The 20,358-nt window shown below is 36.4% G+C and overlaps 1 protein-coding gene across 1 annotated transcript in view; it reads left to right on the forward strand.

The window, feature by feature from the left end:
* The window catches only part of LOC107556337 (protein diaphanous homolog 3-like), a 215,796-nt gene that overhangs the window by 57,504 nt on the left and 137,934 nt on the right, over positions 1–20,358 (forward strand). Inside the window, exons 10-11 of the mRNA XM_016239434.1 lie at positions 12,627–12,668; positions 19,110–19,205. Of these exons, the coding sequence (XP_016094920.1) occupies positions 12,627–12,668; positions 19,110–19,205 (138 nt within the window). The remainder of the gene's footprint in view (positions 1–12,626; positions 12,669–19,109; positions 19,206–20,358) is intronic.

Raw genomic sequence — 20,358 nt, forward strand, 5'->3', positions numbered from 1 at the left:
AGTTTAACAGCTGAGCCCAAGCCTCCATTACTAATCACTTTAGAACTAGTAATGAAGGAATGTTTAATTGCTTCATTGAAAGCTTATTGTATCACTGTATTAAAAGCTCACTGTATTATGTAGAGTATTATAAGAGAGAGATGGACTGAGAGTGTGATTACCTGCACCTGATACAACATTCATTCTTCAGCTCATTGTCACATTCAGAATAAAACATCAGTTTGAATGTCCGCTGAGGAAAGCGATATCTTTGTCGTACTATCCTTTCATCTGTTAAGGGTGATTTACCTGTTAAGGTTAGGTTTACATGCATGCAAGGTCAAAAAACACTCGAACACTCCATAGAAAATATAAACATAAATTATTATTTTACATACTTACAGATGAATTCAGTAGGGCCAGCTGGTCCAAATAAACTGTATTGAGCCATCTTTCAAGAGCAAGCTTTTTGTGAATCCCGCGTTGAACTCCCCGAGATTACAGAAGCTGTCGTCAGTAAAATGACAGGAACACAAAAAAGATTGGGGTTGTACTGCTGTGGAAAAAAAATGAATTTTAACCACTGATTATTTGCTAGCCTCATCATTCGGAAGTAAAAATAAAATGAATTTACTTTCACAGCGTTTTCTCGACATGTTTACCACATGAACAAGCTACAGTGTTTGAGGCTGGGTCAAGTATTCGACAGTAATTCGAATTACTGATGACTCGTTTTGGCTGTTCAGAGTCGATTCTTACTTTTGGGAGACAATAACTTAATTTATCATGCACTTTGCAGATTGTTTACATTAATATACAGCTACATTACACACTGCATGAAAGGCAATATTTGAAATGGCATAATAGGGGCACTTTAAAGTTAAAGAAAGTATAACGTGATGAGATTTTGCCCTCAGCCAAAACTATTGGATCTGGAACAAATAATAGATTGAGACCAAAGACTGCCCGTTAGATTTACCCAAAACTAATATACCTCATATATATCTCATGTTTAACCACTAAATAGACCTCAAAGCCAGCAGCAAATTCCAGAAGATCTGACCAAGGTAAGGCTGCTCTCGGCAGGTTCATGGACACTGAATGGCCGCTGACACCCTGGAGCTCACATCTCTGAAAACTTTGAAGCAAATAGACATTATCTTTATTAACAAACCGCATATTTGACGTCAAAACAAGTACATTCTCACCTAAAAAATTGTTAATTACATTCTGTGACAAAAACAGTATTATTTATTATTTACTCGTGTGAAATAACACAAGCAGAGTGATACAAGCGGTGAAATGATTGGAGCGCAGTTATTACTAGAATATTGCACTCCTCTCAGCCAATCAGATTTGAGGACCAGAAAGGACTGTTGTATAAAATGAAATGAGCCACACTTGGAGCAGTTTCACTCACTCCATTATTTGTTTGTCTCTCTCTCTATCCATGCTGTTGCCACAATTGCGAGATGATTCAGCCAGTGGTGTTGGCCTACACCCGTGAAATCAAGCAAGTGCTTTCATTTCAGTGAGCGTAATCAGGCGTCTAATCGCCATAATATCCAACATGTATAACAAAATACATTTCCTCTGTTTTCCAGATCACTATGAAATCAAGTACGAGGTTACTGCAGCAAACACAAATAAATTCACCCACTGGATGGGATTTTCAATGTAATGTAATATTATGTAATAAAATAAAATAATAAATACTTTAAAGGTTTTTACACTATATATAATATAATATTATACTATACTATATTATATTATAATGTAAAGTATTATAATTTGTATATTATTTAATACTATTATATTTACATTTTTTTTTTTTTTGGAGTAATCTCATAAGTTAATGCACAGCACACGCATACATAAGGTGAAAGCATCATATGCGATTTCATGATGATCTGGATATATTTTTACATTTCATATTAGTGTTGTCAAAAGACCCGGTACTTCGGTACCAAGTAGGTACTAAAAAAAATGAAAACGTTACGGTACCAGGTTTTTTTTAAAGTACCGTGGTACCGAGTACCCGGCCAACCCGGTTCTTGATGTGCTATCTGAAAGGTGCGCAGATGCGCTTCATAAAAGCACTGAGACATGGCGACATCAAAACGAGGAAACACACCAAAACACAAAAGACACCCAGATCAAATGAAAGAGTTCAAGCAGGTAAGTTTAATTTTAATTTTTTATATTTAGATCAGTGTTTCCCACACGTTGATTTATTTGTGGCGGCCCGCCACAATATCAGAACTGACCGCCACAAATAGATTTTCCAAAAGGCTTTGACTTCGTTGAATAAACATGAGCACTGCATGTGACAAAGTCAAAACCTGGTGCGGGTGTTTCTATATCACTATATCATTTCTGAAGGAAACCAACTGTCTTCAGAAAATTATGGTTGTCATTTTCATTTCATCTTGCCTGTAATGCCTGATAAAGCAGCGTTTGTGAGTGGAGCTCTGCTTTGTGTACAGCCATTACCGGGAAAATCTCTATCTCTCACGCTCTACAAGTGCCTCCTGCTGGCAGAGAATGAATTTGCATATGCCACAAATAGAAACCCCGCCGCTTCTGTTATGAATATTATTCAATATTTTAATTTGAATGTCGGATTGAAATGAACATCGCTGTTATTAGAGAAGTTCATCGTTAGCATAAGCGCAGCTAACGCTAATATAATGAGCATTAGAATGAAGTTTCTTTATTAACTATTTAATGCTCCTATAACTTTTATTAGGGAAAAAAAACTGGAGGACATGATGATATTTACTATTTTTACACACCAGAGGCTTTTAAATTAATTGTGAATCTAAAATATTTGTGTTAGAGAATGTACAAATGGTTAACATTTGTTTGTGTCATATCAGTCAGAATAGCAGTTCTGGGCTTTTTAAAAAATTTTTTTTAGCTAACTTAGATGTTATTCTTGGCTGAATATCTCTAGGTTTTCAAAAGCCCTTTAAAATTAAATATGTACACTGTTTGGATTAAATGAAAGTATAGTCAAATTTTTTAATTAGCATGTTTTTGTGTTTTGCTTTGGTACTGAAATTGGTATCGAGAACTGTGAATTTTCACTGGTATTGGTACCGAATACTGAAATTTTGTTACCGTGACAACACCATTTCATATTATATTTTATATTGTATTATTTATTATATTTGTGGTTTGTTGTTAAAAAATATATACTTACAGTAGGTACTTTTTAAACTATCATAAAATTCAGTTTTACCTTCTGCTGTATTTGTTTGCAAGCTATTTCATATTTCCATCATTTTCCTGAACAAACTGTGGGTGTCACTATGATGGCTTACCACTTTTACTGTTTTCCATGTCTGGTCTCATTAAAAATCATTGTAAGAGCTACAAGTTCAGAGGGAGTTATAAGCATTTGTGATGAAAGACAGAGTTTAATGTGAGATCAGATTTAATATGTGCTGATGTTAAAATTTTTTTAAGAAAATATACATACAATAATATAAATATACATGTGGAATATACATATAAATGGCCAACATATTAGAGATGCATGCTAGATATTTGGAGTATCTTTTGATTTTGTTGTCTTAGTGTTGTTCACTTGCATAAAGCCCCGTTCACATCAAGAACGATAACTAAAGATAACGATATTAGCATGCATACCAGCGAACAATATCGTCTGTTTATTCAAAGGGCACGCGCGGTTGCCGCTTTAAATTCTTGAGCTCGTTACAGCAGGATGGATTCTAATTGACTGTCGATTTTTTTTATCGTTCATCAGCTGGAGAAAAATCGTTTTGAAAGTAATTCCAACGATATCGTTTCTCTTTGTCTTTATCATTATAGTTGTGGTGTGGACTCTGCTATTCTTTAATATTGAGAATGTTTTTTTGAACTATATCTGTATCGTTATCTTTATAGTTATCGTCCTTGGTGTGAACGGGCCTTAAGACTGACCAAATTTGTGTTTCTCTTCTTGCCGTTGAACTATTAAAAAGTTGTGTGCCCAGACAGCACCGCCCCTGCAATCCTCGCCTTAATAATGCAGTTTGAAGTATTTTTGATTTTGTGTTTTATCACAGCAGGGTGTGAAACTCGGAGTAGCTGTAAGACAGTGTGGCCCCTCACATTCTTTCCTTATTAATCAGCCTGTCAGACGCTAACGCCCTGGTCGATTCAGTGACGGCCCACCAGAGTGGCCAGGGATTAAAACACTTCCACACTCTCTCTCAGCACTCCGTCAACATGTTCCACAACGTTCCACAAGACCACCGCTGCTTCAGGGGCCGTCACACTGATGACTAATGGGTAATGAAGTCCTTAAGAACCCCTGGAGTGAGCACTGCTGTCATAACTCTCTCCTGAGTGATTGGACTACAACCCTTCAAGCATTTTATCTCTGCCTGTGAAGAATGGTTTGTTTCAAAGTCACTCATGCAGACATAGCTGGACATCTGAGGCTTTGACCTGATGTTGGCCATTTGCTTGCTGATTATTTTAATCAGCCGCAATCAAAAAAGTGAATTTATTATATTTATCTTAATTTTAGGGATGGGAAATATGCAGTGTTTTGGTTATTGATTCTGCCACATGTAATGCATTGGCCATTCCAATCACAGATATTCCACAGATTTTATAGAGGGTCTTGTCTCTATTTAAAAAATAAAAATTGTATACACCGCACTGGTTTGTCTAATAAGTTTACTTATATTTTTCAGGTTATGTAGGTTCTCTCTCATTCTCTCTGTCTGTATTTTTCATCGTATTTTCAGCCCTCTAGGTCTGTCTCCCTGTAGCTTTTTGTAGAGGAGGGATCATAGCTAAAGACCTTTCAGTGTTTCTGTGTCTCCCAGAAGCATTAGATACACCTCGCTAAGATGGTCGCCAGGAAAAGTGCAGCCAAATGACTACCTCTGGCCATAGTCCATCAGCCGTTACGTAATCACTGGCATCCAATTAGGAGAGCTGCTCTCAGGTAACATAACAGGCCAGAGTCTAACTAACAGAGACAGGGAAGAATCCCAAACAAATGACGAGAGCAACTGAGCTGCAGAAAAAGAAAACAATGTATAAGCTTGAAAGGCAGGTGTTACAGGCATAGTTGTGACACTATAGTTAACTTTTTTTTTTTTTTTTCCTGAGACAGTGCCGCTTAGTAGCCAGAAATGGCATATCTGGAAATAGTACAGAGAGATTTGTACAGAGAGATGAAACAAGAAGAAAAGGACACAACAAATTTGACATAACTGCTCATTATGAGCTATTCACATTATAATAGGGTATTGCAGATAGAATATGTCCTTTAGCATGATCTCAGCTGTTTGTGTGTGTGTAAGAGAGAGATATCACTGGGATTCAGCCCATTTTCTTGATCGTTCACACATGCTCACGTTCATGAGTTATTTATGAAATTTAAAATGGACTTGCTTGATCAACACCCTCACATTAATTTGCGGTGTTTGGATGTGTGTTGAAATTAGCAGGCAGAATTACCTCTAAAGCCTTTAATCTGCTTTGGCTCTTTTGTGTCGGACCCCAGGGTGATAGCAGCAGGATGCTCCATTCTCACTGTCCGATCACAGGCAGAATAGACCCACACACATACAGTACTGATCCCACTCTTACACAAACACACTCATACTGTCTTCCTAAATGTGGCTCCAACTGTGTTCCCACTATTAGGCCACTATTATTTCACACCTCTTGCATATTTATTTTGGCTGCCATAACCATACAGTTTACAGCCTGCATACTTTCTCATAAAGAGTGCAGTGCAGCTTCAGCTGTGAACCTGTTTTTGCGGTTACAATTTTACCCTAAAAGAAAAAAGAAATTACACTTCCGTTTGTAATTTGGGGTTGGTAAGATTTAAAAAAATATATTTTAGAAAGAAGTCTCTTATGCTCACCATCTGCATTTAAATGATCAAAAATACAACAAATTAATGAATTTAATTAATGAATTTAATTAATTTATTCAGCAAGGAAGCATTACATTGATTACAAGTGACATTAAAGAATTTTATAATGTTATAGAAGATTTCTACTTAAACTTTGTTCATCAAAAATCCTGGATAGAGAGTGAGAGAGAGAGAGAAAGTTTCCACAAAAATAATAAACGGCACAAACGTTTTCAACATTGATCATAATAAATGTTTCTTGAGCAGCAAATCAGCATATTAGAATGATTTCTGAAGGATCGTGTAACACTGAAGACTAGAGTAATGATGCTGAAAATTGAGCTTTACCATCACATGAATAAACTACATTTTATAATGTATTAAAATAGATAAGTTTTTTTTAATTGTAATAATGTCTCACAATATTACAGTTTTAATTTTTTCAAATAAATGCAGCCCTAGTGAGCATAAGAGGCATTTTTAAAAAGCATTAAAATATCTTATTGACCCAAAACCATTGAATGGTAGTGTATATACTTTTGACGTCTTTGTTTTTCTATTTTTTTGTTTCTTTAAACTTTTAACCATTTTTGTTTCGTTAAATATTTAAGCTCATCCCTCACTTCTGAATAGTGGCACATTTCAGTCCAAGAATAATTGCTTTCCTTTTCACTGTGGTTCTATTGCTGCTTTAATTTTTTTTATAACTGTTGCGTTTTCAATCATGAGTGTCCATCTTAAGTGAGTCACATCAAAGAGTGAGTGAGGTTTAAAGGAAGCCTTTTTGCTTTAGTAATCACAGAGAAATGAACGAGTGATGAGAAGAATGATCGTTCCAGCTGAAAGCGGTTGAGGTCATGTAAAGAAGAGATTGAAAGATCATTTGTTGCAAGTATTGTACAAAGAGCTGTAGTACTACGAAACCAGTTGAAATGTGGGAAAATAAGCTAGTTTTTAGTAGACATGGAGGAATAATTTGTGTTTGATTTTTGTGTACGTTTTGTCAGGTCACCAGTAATTTAGTGTGAATTTCTGTATAGACTTATTTGTGATAATTACATTTCATTTTTCATTGTGTAGGTGGGGACAGTTTCGTCAGAGATGTGTGAGGTATTTATGTGCACCTTTGTGTGTGTGTGTGTGTGTGTGTGTGTGTGCACAAAGCAAATGATAGAGTAGAGGTCAAAGAGGTTAGCAGGAGTCTTACACAGCTGTTGATTAGTCAGTTAGTCAGATGGGTAATGGAGCTTAGGTTGATGTTGAGTGATAAATGATGAGCATGTGTGTTCTTTTGTGTGTGTGGACGCAAACAGTGAGATTAGACAGTGAATGATCTACTTCTGATCAAATACACCATAATAAAGCTCTTTCTCTGTCTTAAAAGCTGAAGCTCAGCATCACTGTCCCCCCCTTCCTTATTTTCTAATATCCTTTTCTGTTTCCCTCTCTCTTTCTCTGTTTGCAGCAGTCTCGTAATAAAAGCAGCACAATTTATTTACAATTTGCTGCGTGAGGCTCTTACATCAGCAGCGTAATGTAGCGGCTCGTTTAAAATACATTTGCAGCCACGACTTTATTTTGCAAAGATGATTTTTCATCCACGCTTCGTCCTTTCCCTTTTTGCAATGAGGAATTGAAAGATCATTTGTTGCAAGTATTGTACAAAGAGCTGTAGTACTACGAAACCAGTTGAAATGTGGGAAAATAAGCTAGTTTTTAGTAGACATGGAGGAATAATTTGTGTTTGATTTTTGTGTACGCTTTGTCAGGTCACCAGTAATTTAGTGTGAATTTCTGTATAGACTTATTTGTGATAATTACATTTCATTTTTCATTGTGTAGGTGGGGACAGTTTCGTCAGAGATGTGTGAGGTATTTATGTGCACCTTTGTGTGTGTGTGTGTGTGTGCACAAAGCAAATGATAGAGTAGAGGTCAAAGAGGTTAGCAGGAGTCTTACACAGCTGTTGATTAGTCAGAGAGGATCATGGGTAATGGAGCTTAGGTTGATGTTGAGTGATAAATGATGAGCATGTGTGTTCTTTTGTGTGTGTGGACGCAAACAGTGAGATTAGACAGTGAATGATCTACTTCTGATCAAATACACCATAATAAAGCTCTTTCTCTGTCTTAAAAGCTGAAGCTCAGCATCACTGTCCCCCCCTTCCTTATTTTCTAATATCCTTTTCTGTTTCCCTCTCTCTTTCTCTGTTTGCAGCAGTCTCGTAATAAAAGCAGCACAATTTATTTACAATTTGCTGCGTGAGGCTCTTACATCAGCAGCGGCTCGTTTAAAATACATTTGCAGCCACGACTTTATTTTGCAAAGATGATTTTTCATCCACGCTTCGTCCTTTCCCTTTTTGCAATGAGGAATTGATAATAGACCTGTTTTCCCTCTCATCCACTTATCTTGCACCCTGATGGAGAGAATGAAATAAAGGGGGAAAAACAGGAAATGTTTCCTTTCCCCCCCCCACCCCCCCACTCTCTTTGTGTGTGTTTTTTGCATGTAGATTAACGCTGCAAAAAGAATTTTAGTCCTTTGAGTGAACACGGGGCTCTCGCAGGTGACACTTGCTTTTATTGGACTCTGCCATGGTAAGGCTTTTACTCCAAAACCATCTTCAACTTATTCACGAGAAAGTGTAGACGAGCATACTATATTTTAATTTTAATGTAATTTAAATTATTATTATTATAATTTTTTTAATAAATGACACATTACTGAATGACACATAGCTGACCTTAAGCTTTGGTTAATGTTTTATTTTTGTTTTAAAAAAAAGTTTGAGATCAATCAATAATTGGTGGACCCCTGCGGTACTACCGCCGACCCTCTGTTGAAGTGTACAGAAATGTGTTGAGATGCACTTGAAGTGCTGTTGTAGAAACAAGAAGGGGAAAAAAGATTCAAAAACATGGAAATTTAACAAACAAATATTTCTGAACTCTGTTTTGCATATGCATATGGTTTTTGGATGTGTGTTTGACCTGATGTTTTTTTCCCCCTGTAGACTGAAGTTTATTTTGACCGCTTTCAGCATTTGAAGGTTTTTCTCACTCTGTCTATCTTCTGTCTGGAATCCCAAGTCTCTCCTAATTCAGACCACAAACGGCACATCCTGTTTCACAGCTAAACTTTAAACTTGCCAAACAAGAACAGGGAGAGAAGTCTGCCTGGGGTGGACAGAGCAAGCAAATGAAAAGAGAGAAGGCAGGATAGTGTAAGGAGAAACCGAAACCCATGGATGACAGGTGGAGATGGGTAGATAGTGCACAAAGAATCCGAGCGAGATGGATAAAGGAGGAGGAGAGTGTTTAATTAATGTTGGGTTTTCTGTAACATTACAGGCCTTTTCTATTGTCAGGTCCTTTGATGACTGTCTCCCTGCGGCCTGTCTTATTACCCGTACAAACCTCTACAAATACTGCAGCATTATTGGAAACGCACACAATCGGGTCTGCCAGCTCCGGCACCAAATCACCAATCATAAATATGCACTTTATCATGATAATCATTGCATGTCTCCTCATTTCATTTCCACAGATGGTTTAATCTCTTTTTAATGTGGGCTTTAGTGCGTATTCTTGAAAATGCTAGAGAGACACGTGCTGAGCATTCATGCGATTCACAGAGCCAGCAACTGTTACTAAAGTTTCTCATTTGTTATTTCAAAGTGCATGCTTGCTTTGTTGTTTTGCAGATGCTGTTGTCTAAAGTGACTTGCATATCAGAACTTAACGCACTGAGGCCCCCGTGCCTACTTTTATAGTTATTTTTCTGTGTGCGTCTAAGTTTGTTGGTCTGATTACTAATGTTTTCCTCCGTATGCTGACTGTGGAAAGACAAAGATTGATGTGGGTAAAATGAGCGCTTTAGCTTGGCATCACAGTATTGACGCTGCGGTAACATTGCAGTAATGTTGTGGCATGATTAAGCAGCCCTTGATCAGACGGGCTGGAATACTGGAGGCTGTCTCATGGGCCCGACAGCCCATCCCTCATTCCCTTTCAATCCCTGTTTATTTCATCTCCCATTCTCTTTAAAACAACTCTGAGAGACATACAGCGAGAGAGGAAGATTTTGGGGGTGGGGAAGATGATAAAATGTAATTTTTCTAGATCATCATCAGTCCCATTCTTCTTCTCTTCTGTCTGAAAGCAGATTGTTATGCTATTTATTGAGAAGGCTATTGTGTGCCTGATTTGGTGAGGGAAGGAGGGAGGGTAGTTTGTCTAGGAGGTCAATTTCCCAAACCCAACCACACCAAACATTCAAGAGAGCACTGCATACTGAACAGTATATACTAAATACGGTCTATATTGTGGAACAGTGCACAATAATATACAGTACATTTCATCAGTTGTAACCTTCATTGTTGTATGGTTATTTCACTCAGTAATGACTTTTTTTTTCTTAACATATTGAAATAATTTGTGAACTAATATATTACACTTTTACTTTTAGATTTGTGCACTGGCCAAAAGATTTTATCCAAAGTTACTTAAAATAATAATTTTTTGTATCTATGCATTCTGGGGAATTGAACCCACGACCTTGTTGCTAACACCATGCTTTGCTGTTTGAGCTACAGGAATAGCTGTATATAAAAGAAAAATATATTAGTCAAGAAGACAAATTTAACACATTGTTGGTCAATTTAATGTATTGCATTATGGGATAGCACGGTTATAATTTTTTTTAAACAATTTGTAAATTAATTTAATGTAAAAATACATTTTGTATTTATTTTCAAATAAAAATCTTAGTTGTCGAAGCATTAAGAAAATATTTATCTTTAGAAGTATTAGTAGTCTGAACCTATTAATCAAGAAATTGTTTGTAAATTAATAAATTATAAATGTATTTATTTTAAAACTCTTTAGAAGTCTGATTAGTTAAGAAATTAAGTACCGTGGGTTACTTTCATTTCATCACACTGGACATGGAAGGTTTAACGCATTGCATTGTGGGATACCACTGTATACTCTGTTATACCTGGCACATCTTGGTAAGTTAAGTAGTTCATACAGGTATTTTGTGCATGAAGAAACTTTGTAGTATGCACAGTAGTCATGCTCTATACTCCAGGGGTAGTATGCTAGTATGCTGTTTAGCACAAAGCCTCTTTTTGTATATGAGATGCTTCAGGATTGACCCTCTCATCTGCATCACTGCCTGTCCTTCATTAGATATATATAGTCCTTGTGACATTTGGAGACACCAAGTTAGACCATTTCATGTCAGTTGCCCTTTCATTAGCGATCTAAATGTTAATTGATGAGGTTAATGACTTCCCACTACAAGTGGCAGGAATCACAGAATTGGCTTAGATCTGCAACATTGGCATTCTCGCTCCAACTTCGCTCACCAGGCAAACTACAAATCCATGTGCTCTTTCAAAGAGCTTTTAAGGATGTTTAGTGACTTTTGCTTGGCCTTTAATTTGCCCTTTAATATGATGACAGTGTAGTACATGGCATGTGAAAAATTACCTGTCTGAAAGACCTTTAAAGCGCTGTTCTTTGTCGACATCAAGATGTATTTGTCTGTTTAATATTAATCAGCTGTGCTTGTAAGTGAGGCAATATAGTTCACTTTGGTGTAGCTGAATCTATAGATTTATGGACACACTTGATAATGTTCCAAAAATGAAAATAGAGCGATAGAGTACTGTGGGAATGAGTCACATGATAAAATGTTAATTTGTGAAGATTATCTCGATGAACAAAATGTGAAAGAATCATAAACATTTGTTGGTTACAGAACTTATTTTCTGTAGTAATTCAAAAGCCATTGGAAAATCCATCAAACTACTCCTTTAAGAAATAAATTCTTTACAACATCCTTTCCCATTTAAAGGTAGGGAAAACACAATCCTTAGACGCTTTAAAGAGGCCATGGTGTCATAAATGTATTAGCTATACACTCAAGCAGTGAAGGCCGTTACACACAATTTGGTTTTGTGTGTGCTTATGAGAGACGGCATCGTGAATCATACATCATCTGGTTGTGTTTAGTGTGCGTGTGTGTGTGTGTGTGTGTGTAATGAATGGGCATAGTTTTGGTGGCACGGTAGTTCGTCATGATGAACAGATCAATACTGCATATCTTTATCCCACACACACTTGCTTGCTTTTCTTTCTGTAGAAGAGGGATGATCTGAATGGGATGGCTAGATGAAGGGACGGTGAGAGGGCCATGTGCTTCAGATCGATATTCCAGCTGTGTACGGACTCTTGCGTTTTTGAAGTTCACATTCACTGAACCCTATATCTGTACATCACAGGCCTGAAACGATCAGAAAAGAGCATATTGTCATGCATTTCATGTGCTTCATCTGTCACTGTTTGAGTTGATCTTGGAGATCTGCATGTGATATACAGGATATATCAGCCAATTTGTTCCAATTACACAGAGAACATGAATCTTTAATGATCTTCCTCCATCTTGCCAACTTATTACAATTAGTTATTTACTGTTTTACTTTGTCAAGTTTTAGCCATCCCACAATTCACCAAATCAAATTGGTCCGCTCCAGAGTTTTAGCATAATTAACAATTAATTGTGGAATTTAATGAGAAATCACGTCTCTACTTTCTCTTGGTCTTCAGGCTCATTTTTCTGTTCCTGTCTCATTTTCTTTTGTTTTTCTGGCTCTCGCTGTCTCTTTCTGTTGGCTGCTGTCTCTGATTATGTTATTTGTATTCTTGTTCTGTTTCTATCTTCTCCATTCTCTCTCCGCTCACTAAAGTGTCTGAGGAGAGTGAACCTGTGGAAGAGCCACTCAAGTACAGTAAGTGTGTGTGTGTGTGTGTGTGTGGACGTGTGGGGAGTGAGTTTCTCCGCATGTGGCCCCTGCCTCATGATGACTCCACCCATTGGGTGTTTAAGAAAAAAAGCAACCAGAGACAATCAATAAAATCTTTGATAAGCCATGCTCAATGGGGCTCTGAAACCTAGTGAGCTGCCTTGCTGTCTGCTTCCCTTCACAGACAACTGCCTTCTAAGATGGCATCGTAACTAAAATGGGACCATCTCATATATATACATTACCATTTGGGGTCAGTAAGAATTTTTTATTTTTTTCATTTTTAAAAAAAAATTATCACTATTATTCAGTAAGAAACTGAATAAGTGACAGTAAAGATATTCTTTCTTTTTAACTTTTTATTAATCAAAGAATCCTGAAAAAAAAATCACAATTTCGATAAAAGCAGTACAACTGTTTTTAACGTTGATGATAATCAAATCAGTATATTAGAATGATTTCTGAAGGATCATGTGACACTGAAGTAATGATGCTGAAAATTCAGCTTTGCCATCACAGGAATAAATTACATTTTAAAATATATCAAATTTGGAAAATGGTAATAATATTTCACAATATTACTGTTTTTTTTCTATATTTTTGATCAAACAGCTTCAGTCTTGGTGAGCATAAAATACTTACTTTTTTTCCCCCAAAAACGTATTTTCAAAAATCTTACCAACCTCAAACTTTCTGAACATTCTGGAATGGTCTTTTCTGATAATACATGTACTGTTGCCTTAGATTGACCAAAAGGTGTCACTTTTGGCCATGTCGTCGGTGCGCCTATGGTGCTATGCAGTGCAGTCTTCTGTAGGTACAGTAGGCAGCTCACTAGGTTGGAACACAGCTAGTGACTGTATAACCTGTGTGGAGCTTGTAGGATATTGTGTAGTCACTGCCATCTCTATGTGTGAGTGTATAAGGCAGGCTCATGCTGTTATGATATAGCTATGCATCTGGGTTAGCTGTTTGTGTGAATAGGGTTTTTTTCCCGTAGATTAACCCTGTTCCTGTGTTTTCGACTCTGTATCCAGACAGCCATGTTAATTAGTGCACAAGACAATTATGCACTTCTCTCCGGAGCCCTGCGTTTACTTCTCTTAATCTGGTGTTTTAAATAATTAAACTTGTATTGAAACCGCCTGCTTTCCATCTGCTCCTCTCCTCTCCTCTCCTCTCCTCTCCTCTCCTCTCCTCTCCTCTCCTCATCTCTTTTCTCTTATTTTTTTCTCCATGTCTCATTATCTCTCTTCTGAGATCTGAAGAGGGAGCTGTTTAACCTGTTAGTCAGTGACCTCTGCATTGCCTTCAGTTTTATTTGTTTAAAAGCCACACGAAAGAGAGAGAAAGATAATATCAAAAATATTTAGATCCCTTCCTAAAAAAAGCTAAATGCATACAGTTGAAACTGTGTGCACAAACAGGACAGAGAGAGTGTGACCCCATTTACTACACTGTAAACCCTAATAAGTTGAGACCACTCAAATGATTTGAGGAAAGTGATTCCCTCAGTTTAATTGAGTAATGGGAAATTGACAACTCTGTTTAATTGAGTTCACCTAATGTGGTCTTTCTTGTTGAATTAACGTTTTTTTTTAAGTACAGATAACTTAAAAGGCAAACAGACTTAACTCAAATGTTCCAGTTTATATATTGTTGTGTTTATTGGCTTTAAGAAATGTATAAATCATTAAAAAAAAAATTCTTCACATCAACAACTTTATTTGGGTTATACAACATTGATGAATTTCGATGATGTATACTGACTTAACTGCATAATAACATTCAATCAAAAAAAAAAATACAATTACAATACTTGAGTATTAACAGTCACCAAAATGTGAATCTGTATGGAGCATAGAAATTTGCACAGTATTTGTGAATGGTAGTAGCAATTCAAAGTGTGCAAAAAAAAAAAGAAATTTATTATTATTATTTTTTTTACATATTTACCAAATAGGTTTGCCTAAGACTGTATTTTAGGCTGCAGGTCTTTCTGCCCCAGGGAAAGTAGAATACATTGAACACATCAAGGATCATGGCTGTGATCATCGGACATCTAGAAAAGATGAATAAACATCAACAAATTAAAATTGATTCACATGCATCCAAACTCACGTACATTTCAAAAGGCGCAAAATAAAGGGATATTTCACTCAAAAAGGAAAATTTGCTGTTAATTTACTCACCCTCAAGCCATCCAAATGTAGGTGACTTTTCTTCTTCAGTTTAACATTAAAGAAGATTTTTAGCTGAAACTGTGGTCCTTGGTGATTCATATAATGCAGGTCAACGGCTACTGGCACTATGAGAGTAAAAAAAAACACACAGGAAAACGAATTTAATATTGTGGCTCCTGACGATACATTGAAGTCGTATGAAGTATAGGGTGTAAATTAACAGCAAATTTTCATTTTTAGGTGAACTATCCCTTTAACCTACCAGCATACTTCAATGAGTCTTTATGACAAGGCTCTCGTCCCGCCTGCGCCTGTCTGCTAGTCCTGCTGTCGGAGGAAAACGGGAAATTGAACACCACTCCGATGTTCTTACAGGAAGTTAGTATCTCAAACGTGTTTATACCTTGGAAATAGGGCTGGGCGATATAGCTCAAAAAAACACTATAGAATTTTCATATCAGTCGATATTGATAATTGCCATGATAAATGTCAAATCTTTATTTCTTTCAAGTTTAGTGGCAGATTTTTTGCTTCTGGGTGAAAGTTGTGAAAAGTAGAAACCAGACAGTTAATAATTATGGTTTTATTATAGACTACTCTATACAAATGCAATACAAATAACACAAATACACAAAAACTGATATAGCTTAATAACTGTAATAATCTTCCATTACTCCTTTAATACTTGCCTACACATTCAGAATTTAATAAAATTAAATATGAACATCCTACATTTCTGCCACAATAACATGGTTACAGACAGTTAGTGTTACAGTAAACTCATGGTAACGTTAAATGCTGGCGATTTCTATATTTGAAAACCTCCTGTTTCCACGTCAGTGCTGTTGATAATGTAAACATAGTCTGATCAGACATTAAAATAGTTTAAATAACCGATAAATGTATTTTTTTTTATCGGAGAACTCGTGCGCTTGTCACGGGATCTCGCAGCGCTGTTTAGTGATTGCGTGAACGCGACCGGTCAGTGAATAAACGCATTCGCTCTGAGCTCTCCGCGGTGCTCTTTTCTTTTAGGCCGAGGTGATAAACGGTCCGTGCGGCACGCGATTCAAATGAGTAGCACTGCTTCGTTCCGCGTTTGCCATTTAATGTTGTTTGCGTAGTTCATAAACATATAGAACATTTCGAGCATTAATTATCGAACATTTTATGTGATAATCATTGTTATCGTTTTATCGTCCAGCCCTACTTGCAAATCACACTAAAATTAAAACATTTTGAAGACAACTAAGCAAAATGTACACACATATTTTACCATTAACTTAACCTAGCAGCGTACTTCAATGAGTCTTCATGACGAGGGCTCTCTTTCCGCCTGCTTCACGACGACCGCCTGTCTGCTAGTGCCGCTGCGGGAGACAAACGGGAAATTTGCAATTATACCTTTCAAATAACATTACAATAAAACTTGTAAGGTAATTAAGAAAAGTGTATATATGCATTTTATTCTCTACTTACCAATTTAACGTTTGATTTTCATCTTTTAGATGACTCTCTCTGCCAGTGCCTCAGTCTGGATCGCTGCTTCAGCAAATTCACAACGACCAAAACTTACCGCCTTGTGTTATATCGACCAATCAGAGCGTTTGTCAAGGCAGAATTTCAAACACGACCAATCATATTAAACGGAGACATAGAGCATAATTTAAATAAATGGAAATTTTCTTAAAATCTTAATTCGAAAGATTTTTGCTCCCAAATTAGTTAATTAAACATACCTGTTTAATTTTTGACACCAAAACTTGGCATTTTAAGTAATGTTAAGTTATGATAACTTGATTTCTTTATTAATGACAACATTGGGGTTTACACAGTGTACAGTCATCACAGCTGTGTGGCTCTAATCTCATTCTTCACAGCTGTCTTGCAAAAGACCAATCCCCTTACTCTCTTAGCATCACCATTACACACTCATTGGCTCTGCCTCAAAACCCAATGAGCTACCTAGACAGTATTTTTTGGACATGTTCAACTTGAAACTACCTACCTGGACAGGATTTTTGGACATTGAAATCAAGTTCAAGGGAATTCTGCCTACTTAACGTTTTAGGTCATCATAAACAAATTTAAATCAAAGCTACGTACCTAGACAATGTTTTAAGAATCATAGACATGTCCAAACTGAAGCTACCTACCTAGAAAGCTTTTTTGGGCATCATTTACGAGTTCAATTGAAACTACCTACCTAGAGTGCATTTTTTCGCACCATAGACATGTTCAAGTTGAATTTACGTACTTAGACAGCATTTTTGGGCATCATAGACAAGTTTATATTTAAGATACACAGGCCCGGTTTCACAGACGGGGCTTAGCTTAAGCCAGGACTAGGCCTTAGTTTTTAACTTTTACAAAAATGCCTTAAAAGAAAACATTACAGGTGTGCATCTTGACACAGAACAATGACACAGACATATTTTAAGATATGTCAGAGAAAGATATTTTCAGTTGAGACAGCTCAAACATGCATTTTATTCTGGGACTAGCTTAAGCCTTGTCTGTGAAACCGGGGGACAATGTTTTTGGCTATCATAGACATGTTCAAATTGAAGCATTTCAGAGCTCCAGACTGCGACCAAATAGATGGTTTTCATGCTAAAGTAAAGTAATAGACCGCTTCTTAAACCAGAGAGGGTGAACATGTTGGTATTCTTGTGGGGGAAAAACATGCAAGCACTGTCACCGATAGCAAGTTTAGGTTTACTTTTCTTTTTGTTTTCATTTTGAAAAGCTTGTTATCTTTTCTGTTTACCTCATGTTACGCTATGAAGGCTCTCATTTATTTTTTCTTTTTATTCGATTCCTCAAGGTTTGCTAAACGTTCTGTAATTTATTAGACTATATATAATACAGCATGTGGTGTATGCCATGCCTCATCTTATTCATTTTTGTTAATAAACATTTTGTAAGCTAGTTTGTCATTGTATCTTACGGTTTTATTGTTGTGCTTTTTAATTGAGAATAACAATGAATCCATCTTTTGTTTTAGTCTTAAAAAAGTGAAAGGTGTGTAGATGTATGTTAGCAAAACAGACAATTATCTTGTAAAATGTAGCGAATTGAGCTCACAACAGGAAATATGAATAATTAACCATAACTAGTTATAATTAACTATTCATATTTTAGATCCGCTGTAGATATTTAGCTGACCTCTCAGGGTCAACTGTCTTGTCAATTCTAGTGACAAGATTGCGAATTCGAAAGTGAAAGCACCCGAAGCCCAGCTTACAACACAGCAAAAGAGGAACTCCTGTTCACAAAATTCAAATCACAAATAATACTACTGATGAAAAAGAATGGGTGGAATGTTAACCACTTTCGTTTCCATATAACTATAAACTGATAAAAGTTAATCAGCATGCATTGATTAATCCCATGTTGTAGCGCAAAAAAAAATAAAAAAAATATTGCGATCAAATCATGTGCTTGTGCGAACAACTGAGAAAGTTAGTCGCAAAAGCGTGACCATTGGGAATAATGAGTCTGGAGCTCTGCATTTCTTGAGCATTCTGCGCAACACAATGAAAATCAAAAAATACAAATACAAGTTAACAACAACGCGGAATGCTCCCGCTCTCTTTCTTGACCACTATAGAAGATGCGTTAAAGCTTTAAGTATAAGCTATATTATACCAGAGGTAATGGTCTAACGAAATCCAAATTTCGGACATTTTACTGTTTACTGTCCATTGTGTTGCGGCTTGTTTCTGTTGTGTTGTGCTAATTTCATTGTGTTGTGACTTGGTTCCATTGTGTTGTGCCAATTTTGTTGTGTTGTGCACTACTGGGCCACCATAATTATGGGTGCTTGAAAGTCTGCTATTTTCCATTCAGCACACATTACATCACTCTCCTCCTCTCTCATCAACAGACAAACATGTTTACACAATGCCATCCTGCTCATCATCTGACCCCGAGAGGTCAACATATCACAGAACCCGGGGGTCCTTATTAAATGCATTTTCCTTAAGGCTTTGCTCTTTAATTATTCAGTGTTTTCTGTTCAGTGGTGTTTAAGATTAAATGCTAGTTTCTTTCTTACATGTGATTGACAGTGATGGTGAAAAATTAAGCACGGACTAATGTGTTCCGACTGCTGTAGTCCAATAGAATGCTTCATACTCTGTGTCAGTTCTTTGCTCGTTCAAACTGGTGTTTTTGGACATGGTTTTCTGCATGCATGTACTTGGGTGTGATAATAAATTGTGATGATGATGATTTTCAGCTCGACGAGAAGATGAGGACCTGGAGGGGAAGAAATCCATCAAAAAGAGGGTCAAAGAACTTAAAGTGCTGGACCCAAAGATAGCACAGAACCTCTGTAAGTATTATCCAGTAATCTTTTTCCACACCATTTAGATTTTTGTTTTTGTTTAATGTTATTGTGCTTAATTTTGTTTTATTTGGTTTGATAAACAAGGTTTTTTGTTTTATTTATTTATGTTTAATTTTAAACATTAGCTAGGTTAAAGGTGGTCAACAAACTTGCCCTCCTGTTTTAAAAAATGTCATGGCATGAGATACACACAAAATACAGCAAGATCCAATAACACCGATGTGACCCATGCGCATAGACCAGGGTTCCTCAATTAGTTTTCGCCGAGGGCCAAATTCTGCCAACAATACCAAGCCAAGGGCCACTGACCTACCTATCTATATATCTATATATCTATATATCATGAACATTTTTGCATTTAGAACAAACAAAACACCTACAGAGGCACGCATACGTGATGAAGTCTGGTTAGAGTAGACCAACACAGGCTTTAGTGCGCGTGCGCATTTAGAGTGCGATCTTTCACTGCATGATTCAGTTTATTAATATGCATTAAGAATGATCACATAATTCAAGAGAAGGGGGCATAAAATGTATATATTCATATAGTTATATCAATTCATATAGTCAATCAATATCACAGGAAGAGTGCCGTTTTTTCTTTAAAAATCAGCATGGTTACAAATGTGATATTGATTTTATACAACAGTTCAATAAAGAATAAGTTACCATCAAGAGACTTACGGTTTAGACAGCATATTGGCTGTTTTTGCGCTATTTATGCGCTATTTCGCCAACAAAAAACATTCCAAACATTTTTTCATTTTTTTAAATAATTTCAAATATCAGTATTCAACATTTCATGTTTAAAATATCAAAACATTACTTATGCATTTGTAACTGCAGGCTAAAGCATTCCATGTCCCTCTAAGCTGCATTAACATGTGTAAATGCATCTCAATGCCACTTCATATGCAACTTCTGCAAAGATTAATTTTATTGACACTGATTTAATTTGTTTAGTAACAGCCTAAATGTATTATTATAATTGGCTGATTAAATGTAAGAATTTAACTCAAAAGATGTACACTTTTAGAAAAAAAGGACTGTATAAAGTTAAGAATGCCAATAAAAGTTAAAAATCTATTTAAACTTATTGGAAAAGATTAATTTCTATCACTGCTGTGAACTGACCACA

This window comes from Sinocyclocheilus grahami, unplaced genomic scaffold (genome assembly GCF_001515645.1).
Source record: "Sinocyclocheilus grahami isolate Dianchi unplaced genomic scaffold, SAMN03320097.WGS_v1.1 scaffold20.1, whole genome shotgun sequence".
NCBI lineage: Eukaryota > Metazoa > Chordata > Actinopteri > Cypriniformes > Cyprinidae > Sinocyclocheilus > Sinocyclocheilus grahami.